The sequence below is a fragment of the Miscanthus floridulus genome, chromosome 19, assembly GCF_019320115.1.
Source record: "Miscanthus floridulus cultivar M001 chromosome 19, ASM1932011v1, whole genome shotgun sequence".
Lineage (NCBI taxonomy): Eukaryota > Viridiplantae > Streptophyta > Magnoliopsida > Poales > Poaceae > Miscanthus > Miscanthus floridulus.
The window spans coordinates 46,162,359-46,171,101 of NC_089598.1; the positions used below are offsets into that span (position 1 = coordinate 46,162,359).

Sequence of the window (8,743 nt, forward strand, 5' to 3'; positions counted from 1 at the left end):
TCAAAATTCATGTATTTAAAAAAGAATATCTAGTTCTAATTATTTCAAATGAAAAAGTCATCGACTACAAAGTCATAGATCTCTTTGATTAAGTACTAAATCTTTGGTTTAAGTCATTTCCCCACCCGAGGCCATTTGAAAAATTCAAAGAAATTGAATTTCAAAATCTAAAAATTTAAAACATAATTTTGAGCCCGGTGTAATGCCCTAGAGTCCAAACAGTTCAGATTCACTTTACACGTTGAGTGAACCACATACTACCACTAACCCACTTACGCTTTCGTACTTGTTTCATGTAAAAGAGTTAAACTGGAGATAGTGGTATGGACTGTAGAAGTCTTATATTTTAGTCTAACCCACACCACACTCAACATAAAAGGTGAGACTAACTCAAACCCCCCCCCCCTCCCCCAATAATAGATCAACATACAAATAGGCCTATATGGGTCAAACTTCAAAATGGGTCGGATGTGATACCTAGAGGTTTCAAATGAAAAGTAGCCGGTACAAAGTTACAAATCTCTTGAGTAATATAACTTTAGTTTAGATTCGTTTTTCATTCTAAGGTCATTTGGAAAACTCAAATTTTTTAAATCTAAAAATTTAAAACATAATTTTGGGTCCTAAATACTTTCAAATGAAAAAGTAGTCAACCATAAGGTTGCATATCTCTTCGAGTACTATAACTTTGATTTAGGTTGTCACTCCATCCGATATCATTTAATTTTTTTTAAATATACATTTCAAAATCTTAAAATTTAAAACATAAATTTCCGGGCCCTAAATGGTTTGAAAAGAAAAATAGTCAACTATAAAGTTGCTTTTCTCTTTGAGTACTACAATTTTCATATAAAATTTGTTTTCATCCAACCTGGTTTTGACAAGTTATAAATTTTATTGTCGTGCGTCATTTGTAGTTGCTCTAAATCAGGAGCCGCCTCTAAAAATGGTTTCTGTAGTGAAAGTGACATATGATTGTGGTTTGGTAACTGGCAATATTTCCAACAAGCAGAATGCTTGAAATTGCCACATGAGGCGACGATCCTAGCAGCGACATAGAGACCGAGACCAATATAAAATAGGTAATATGAAAAGTCGAAGGTACATATTGGTTTGGCGTTAGCATATTTGCTATTTGGCTATCAGTCTGTTTTGGTATTTGGCTATCAGTCTGTTTTGGCACACTTTCAGGTAATGTAGAAACCGAAATCGATTTTCTCCTCGGTTACACTATCACTCGTAAGAATTAAGAACGCAAGGGATATGCCGATAACTTTTGGATAACACATATGAACAAACAACTCAATATCTCAATGCAAACATGGGTGTCACAATCGAATGAAAACAGAAATAAAAGGAATTTGTCACTTCAGACTTCATGATTGCCGGATGGTTTCTGTTCTTCGGACTTGCTCTTGTGGGCTGTGGCACCACCTTTCTTGCGGAAGATTGAGACTAATGCATAGGCTGCAATATAGGCCAGGACAGGGATGACCAAGTAGACGACATTCCTGGATGTCTCCCAGTCTCTGGTACTGCCTGCTGCATAGGCCCCCAGCAGGCCGAGCATGTCAAGCAAGATAGCTGTGTGCATTGGCCAGAGTGGCAATTCGTAATTTTGGAGAGTCGATGGCCGGAGTGGCAGGAGCAAGATGACGACGACGACGGAAGCCATGAAGGAGGTGGAGTTGCAGTAGAAGAAAGCATGGTACCGGCGTTTGTTGATGTAATGGAGGATGGAGCTGCCAGCAGAGGGACCATTGCTGTCGTCCTGCCACAGGCCACCTGGTGGCTTCAGGCCAGTCTGGTAGGTTACACTCGCAGCAAGGACTCCTAGCAGCATCAAGTATTCACGCATGTTCCTATCTTCTGATGATCCAGAGACAGAGAGCTGATCTTCTTGCCGTGCTTCTGCTGGCATCTCTCCCTGAGTTTTACTTTCCTGCTGTATCTCTGTCTCCTGGTTCTGTTTCGTGCCGGCGTCTGGTTCTGCTTGCCCGGAGGAATCAGCTGCATTATTCTTGATGCACCTCCACCACTGCTTCCAATGATCTTTTAGGCACCTCCACCATTGCTTCCAATGATCTCTTAGGTAGGGGTGAACCAAGAAAATGACTACCTCCAGGGCTACAAAGGCAAACACGGCAACAACCAGCGTCAACACATAAATGGAGGTGCGCAGATCCCTGGAGCTCCCAGCGGCATAGGCTCCCATGAGCCCAAACATGCCCACCACCATGCACACGTAGAGCGCGTAGCACCGTATCCCTGGCCTGTACAGGTTCGGGTTCACGAGCAGGACGATGAGAGCCACGGACGCCATGAAGCTCGCCGCGTTGCAGTAGAAGAAGGCCATGTAGCGGGGCCGGTAGTGGTCGTGGAGCACCGGGTAGCCCGCGCGGTGCCCATCTTCATCTTCTGACCAGAAGCCCCCCGGCGGCGTCAGCCCAGCCTGGTAGGTGAGCGTCGCCGCCAGGATGGCCAGGAGCAGCAGCATCTCGCGCCTGTTCTCCAGCTTCTTCTCCGCGTCCGGGTTGCTGTCCTTGTGGTCTGGAAGCGTGAAGAGGACGATGTGGATGACCACGTAGACCAGGACGATCCCGGCCAGGGCAACCACGTAGATGGAGGTCGTCTCGTCCCTGCAGCACCCCGCGGCGTACGCGCTGATCAGGCCGAACAGGTCCAGGATCATGGCCGCCTCCAGCGTGTGGCCCTTGAGCAGGAATCTGCTCTGGACCATGAGGATCACGATGAGGGACGCCACGAACGCCGCCGAGTTGCTGTAGAAGAACACCTTGTACCGGGTGGGGTGTGTGGTCAGGAGTATCGGGTCACCGATCTTGTGATCGTCTCGGGTGTCGGGCCACAGGCCACCTGGTGGGTCCAGTCCTGCACTGTAAGTGATGCTCACCACAAGGGTCGCAAGCAACATGACAAGAGACTGTCTCGCCTTTTCCACTGCTTCTTTTGAAGGATCCTTTTCCACTGCTTTTTTTGAAGGATCCATTTCCACTGCTTCGCCGCCGCCTTCGTGTTGATTTATGCCCCTGCAGGCAATTGCAAGCAACATATATTAACAAAGAGTTAGTTAAATTGCAAGCTAGAAGGGCTTGTTTGGAACGGAGGATTTGCAAAAGAAAAACAAAGAAACGGATTTCTTGTTAAAGTTTTCTCGACTTACTGTTTGGAACCAAGGAAATATCAAAGTTTTAAATCTCCGGCTATAGCTGCAGCTATAGCCGGAGATAGCTGCTGGGGATGGAAGCAGCTAAGCGATGCTGTTTTTTGCGCTAAGAAAAGCAGGACGCTAATAGCTGCATTTAGCCGATAATAGCCGCTAAATTGGCCTTAATTTAGCGCAGCTAAATTGTGAAACGCCCAAATCGGCCTGGCCCAAGAAGTAAACCGGCCCAACGACCAGAGAGCAGGAGGATACGTAACCCTAGTCAGCACTCATCTCTCTAGTCTCCACTCCGCTCTCCAGCTCCGCAGAAAAGAGGAGGCGGCGTCAGTGGCTGCTGCTGCTGCTGTGCCCTTCGGCGGCCGCGTCGCAGCGGCGACCGGCGGCGTAGGCTTCGAGACTCGAGAGGACCGGCGGCGGCGGCGGCTGTGCCCTTCGGCGGCGGCGCGCGGAGGCGACCAGTGGCGGCGGTGGCGGTTTTGGAGGCAGCTGAGCAGCGGCGCGGAGGCAGCTGAAGCCGTGGAACCGGAGCACTGAAGCAGTAGCACCAACGACGACGCCATGGCACAACAATCTGGCAAGCTTCTTATCTGTTCAATGCTCTGTTTGTTTCCTGAATAATGTACTTTAGTGAAGCTGATGTTTCAATAATCTGTTATGCACCTGAATGATGTACTCCAATGAACGTGTGGTGTACTCCTATCAATTAGTTATGGATCAATTAGTAATTAATAATAAAGCTTTATTCTGTGATTTTGGTGCTTCAAATTATTATCCAACCTGCTAGACATCTCGTAGTCGTGTTTATTATGATTAAAATGAACGAATACATTTGTCGCCAAACTCTGTCCTTTGCCTTAGGTTTGGAAGTCTACTGTCAGAAATGTTCTCAGGGGACTTGGGAACGCATCTTGAATTTTCCCTTGTGCTTCACATGAGGAATATGTTTGTATCATATCAGTGGCCTTTGTTGCTTGCTGCTTGAATGCTACTTCTGAATTTATCCTAGTCCTGATCAGTTGCTGCTATCTGAACTGCTAGTTTGGTCCACTGGAAATGCTAGTTATTGTAGTTGCTGCGGATGGCTTAATTGATCACCAAACCAGGACATTTTTACATTTGTAGCAAGTCTAATGCATTGTTGCCTGATGAGGGTGGTGCTGAATTGTAAGCATGTAAAATGTGTTAAAAATGTCAGAGCTAGGCTTTCTTCTGCACCTTGCATAACTCGTCATATGGAAAATGTAACTATCATTGTGTTTACCTGAAGAAAAATGTATGCTAATAAAGAAATATTGAAGTGTATCAGAAAATCATTTCAGAAAATGACTGTAACCCAAAGCCTCTGTGCAGATTTGGTTGTAATCATTCATTGGTTCTACATGCTATGTGTAGGACTGTACTAAGCTTTTTCTATTACTCTCAATCAATTCTTTTTGAATGATTTTTTTTTCACGAGTAATGATCAAGATCAATGATAAATATAAATTCATATTGACCTCTTACTGTCATGCACTGATGTGAATCTTCTGGTTTTGTCTGCAGTTGGTGATCTGATTTAGTATCGATTATCAAGTTATGCCAAGATCATGTGTTTTTTTCTCATTTTTTTTTTTTGAAAAAACAGCTAAATGGCTTAGCTGCAGCTATGTCCGGCTATATCTGCGCTTAGCTGTTGAGAAGGTCAGCAGCTAAGAGGCTTAGCCGGAGATTTAAAACATTGGGAAATATGTATTCCTTTCCAAAGGAAAGACTAACCTTCACTTCACGAAACTAGAAAAAAATATCCAAGAAAACCTAAAGGAAAAATACCTGTAATGTTTTCTCAAGTTCTAAAGACTGAAACTTTTGCTTCTTTATTTTTCGCATTATTCAATTCCTGTGTTCTTTTTTCTATTCTTTGTTTTACGCTCCTGCGCGTTCCAAACATGCCCGAAATGGAGATTGAGAGGGATGAGGTAGTTGTGCACATACTAATACGTACCTGCTGCTGATCTGATTCTGATCTGGTGGAATTTGGTCTTCTTCTTTTTTGATCGGTGGAATTTGGTCTTCTGATGATCTGTCAAAGCAGCAATTCCTTAGTGCTCCCAGCAATTCCTAATTAACTCCTAAATTGCAACCAACCAACTCCTTACTGCTGCTGGTAATTGAGCAGATACATACCGGCTACTCTGATCTGGTTTATTTTGGTCCTGCGATCTGTCGAAGCAACTGCGAAGCAGGCTTGGAATGGAGCGATCCTGCTTCATTCCGATGGCCTTGGTGACGGCCACCTGGAGGAAGATGTAGGCAAGAACTCCGGCGATGAGGCAGATGACGTAGGTGGTGTCGTCGAGCTGCCTGCAGCTCCCAGCGGCGTACGCCCCCATGAGGCCCAGGAGCGCCGTGATGGTGAGACCATACAGAGCCACAAGCCGCACAGAGAGCTTGGTTGTGAGCTTCTTGTCGACGAGGAGGATGATGATGAGCAGGGACGCGACGAACGCGGTGGTGTTGCAGACGTAGAACGCCTGGTAGCGGCTGGAGTAGTGCTGCATCAGGACCGGGTCGCTCATCTGGTGCCCGTCCTTGGTGTCGCCCCAGAAGCCGCCCGGCGGATTCAGCCCGGCCACGTACGTGATGGTCACCGCGAAGGTGGCCAGCAGCATCAGGACCTCATGCAGTTCTTGGCGACGCTCATGAACATCGCTTTGCTTCCTGAGCAGCAGCCGCGCCAGCTCGCGTGAGCATCCGTATTTGGAGAAGAGGTTGCAGACGAAAGCGACGACGACGTAGGCGAAGACGGCGCAGACCAGCAGCGCCGAGTAGATGGTGGTGAACTTGTCCCGGCAGCTCCCGGCGGCGTAGGCGCCCATGAGGCCGAGCAGGTCGAGCACCATGACGACCCGCAGCAGGGCTTCCCACCAGCCCGTGTTCTTGCCATCCAGGACCAGGAGGAGGAGGCTGACCACGAGCGACGCGGCGAACGCGGTGGCGTTGCAGTAGTAGAAGGTGAGGTAGCGGTCGCCGTGCGCGTACTGGAGGATCGGGTCGCCCGCGTGGTGGTGGTGCGGGCCGTCGTCGGTGTCCTCCTGCCAGGCTCCCCCCGGCAGGTTCAGCCCGGCGACGTACGTCACCGTCGCAACCAGAGTGGCCAGCAGCAGCAGGTACTTCCTCAGCTGGTACTCCGTGGAGGAACCTGAAGGACGCTTAGCAGCAGGCTTGTTGTTGTTGCTGCTGCCCAAAGCTTCATCAGCCACAGCCCCAGCCACAGGGGGGGAGTGGGAGTGGCTTTGTGCGCCGCCGGACGCCATTGGACTCTGGGAGGAAGCTACTTTGTTGTTGGACGCCTCTGTCTGGTGACGACTGACGGGCCTGGTAGCAGTGGCAGAAGACGCCTTGACCCTTGAGGAAATGCTAATGCCACGGCTAGCCGGCCTTATCGGCACAGCCGGCAGAATATAACATGGTGCTCGCTTCTGATGCGTCCTAATAATTGCATGATGACTCGATCGGGTCGTCGTCTTATTTTGAGCGTGTTTTTGGTTTTTTTTTTTTTTTTTGCCTGTTAAGTCAGGCTGATGTTGAGGTGTGTTTAGTTAGGTGGAATTTGAAAATTTGGCTACGGTAGTACTTTTGTTTTTATTTGGTAATTAGTGTTTAATCATGGACTAATTAGGCTCAAAACATTCGTCTCGCAATTTTCAACCAAACTGTGCAATTCGTTTTTTTCGTCTACATTTAATGCTACATGCATGTATCGCAAGATTCGATGTGATGACTACCGTAGCACTTTTTAGAAAACTTTTTTGGGAACTAAACGTGGCTTGATTTATTATTGTCACACCCAATTTTAAGGATAAAATTGAATGCACAAAACTCATGTGTGTCCAGGGATCAGTCACACACAAAAGTTGATAAATCATATAAAGTATCATCACGGTGTCTCATACATCACGAATAATAACATTAAATAGTCTTACACAACACAGCGGAAAAGTAAAGGATAACTCGCTCGTGGAACTCCATCACAGGGAAGGTCAACTGGTTGACCACAAGCCTAATAATCTTCAGAATACTCCTCATACACGTCATCTGTTACCCATCCGGGATTTTTATCCAAATATAGAAAGTAAACAAGCGTAAGTACATCCCGTACTTAACAAGTTAACATGGGGTTATGAAGCTAAAAAAGGTTTGACACTGGTTTACTGCGGTTAGCACTTTTAGTAAGTCAAGATTTTATCCTCAAGCATTATCAAGTTATGCTTAAGCTCCCATTTAAAACCCACATAATCAGATATCATAATCATTTGCATCATATTATCATCGTATACCATCATAAATGAATCATCAACAAGTAACCAATTATTCTGTGAGTTTTCCGGGCCGCTCGTGACCGTGAGCACGGCTGTTATAACAGTTTGTAACCCTCTGCAGAGGTGGTGCACATTCACCGCGAGTCGTGATTCTCATTTGCCCGGGTTAATTACTCCTATATCACTATCAAGGTGATCGGGCAGGGTACACTATAAAGCCATTTCATAGGTTTCTCTAACAAGTTAGGGCCGCTAGGTTTCCTTGGCAGGCAGATGTAGGAACCCCCTTTCCTATGGCACATATCCATCGCAGCTATACACATAGGAACAGAGGCAGTCCTATACCCAACATGGCAAGCCCCATTTGCGCCAAAAAGGTAACCTCTAACTAGCTAGAAAAGGTTCTATTACTGAGATAAAGTCAGAGCCATATGACTCCCATGGTTGCACTGTCAGTCCCAGCTTTTACCGACAGATAAGTCCTTATGGAGGGCCGGGAGCAACATGATCAAAGGTCATTTGCACCTTCGCCCTATGAAATAGTTGTTATAAATCATGTTAAACTCTTAGTTCCATAGAATCATTCATCATCATGTAAATCAAGTTCAGTTAGAGCACTAGCAATCTACCCATATGCATTTACCCCATAGGAGTCAAGGGAACAAGGCATCAAATGTCTAGAATGTCCTTAGGGTTATCAAAATTAGACACATGCACATGAGTAATTGATTATAGTGTAATAGGACATCAAGGTAGGCCCATGCTATACTTGCCTTGGTTAGCAAATTCCTGCTGTTCGTCGAAGAATTCTTAGTCACCGACGTCCTACTCACCGTCTGAACGCGACCAACACGGCAACATACAACATTCCAAAGGCATTCATGCAAAGCAAACAATCCTATAATTAGAACAGTACACCAACAGTATATAAAACAAGATGAAATGTTTATAAAAAGAATCTACGTCTCGCTACGATCACGTCAACGCGAAGTTCACTAAAATCGGAGCTAAAACACGAAAGTTATGAATTAAACGGCATTTCCTATAGTACTTTATTTAATTAAACCTAACCATGAAATTTAAAAGTGGCAAACTTGATTAACAGTGGTACTAACATGTAGATTATGAAATTACGAAGCTAACGCAATTTGAACGGATCAATTCGGAGTTAAAATGAAGTTTTTATGCGCAAAACAAATCAAGTGGCATTTCTGTAATTACTGAAAACGTACTTTGGACTAAAACAGTTAAGTTAACGTTT

At 45.8% G+C, this 8,743-nt stretch overlaps 1 protein-coding gene across 1 annotated transcript; it reads right to left on the bottom strand.

Annotated features, from left to right (window-relative positions):
* Positions 1 to 1,262: 1,262 nt before the first annotated feature.
* On the bottom strand, positions 1,263 to 6,699 carry LOC136528850 (uncharacterized). The gene is made up of 3 exons (XM_066521851.1): positions 5,348 to 6,699; positions 5,166 to 5,243; positions 1,263 to 3,047 (listed from the first exon to the last, which is right to left on the bottom strand). The coding sequence occupies exons 1-3, from the start codon at positions 6,475 to 6,477 to the stop codon at positions 1,370 to 1,372; spliced, it is 2,886 nt and encodes a 961-aa protein (XP_066377948.1). The 5' UTR covers positions 6,478 to 6,699; the 3' UTR covers positions 1,263 to 1,369.
* Between the last annotated feature and the right edge of the window lie 2,044 nt (positions 6,700 to 8,743).

Coding starts and splice junctions, on each gene's coding strand:
- LOC136528850 (XM_066521851.1), bottom strand. CDS start 6,477: ATGGCGTCCGGCGGCGCACAAAGCCACTCCCACTCCCCCCCTGTGGCT. Junction 5,244..5,347: donor AAACCAGATCAGAGTAGCCG/GTATGTATCTGC, acceptor CTGCTTTGACAG/ATCATCAGAAGACCAAATTC. Junction 3,048..5,165: donor CAGAATCAGATCAGCAGCAG/GTACGTATTAGT, acceptor AATTGCCTGCAG/GGGCATAAATCAACACGAAG.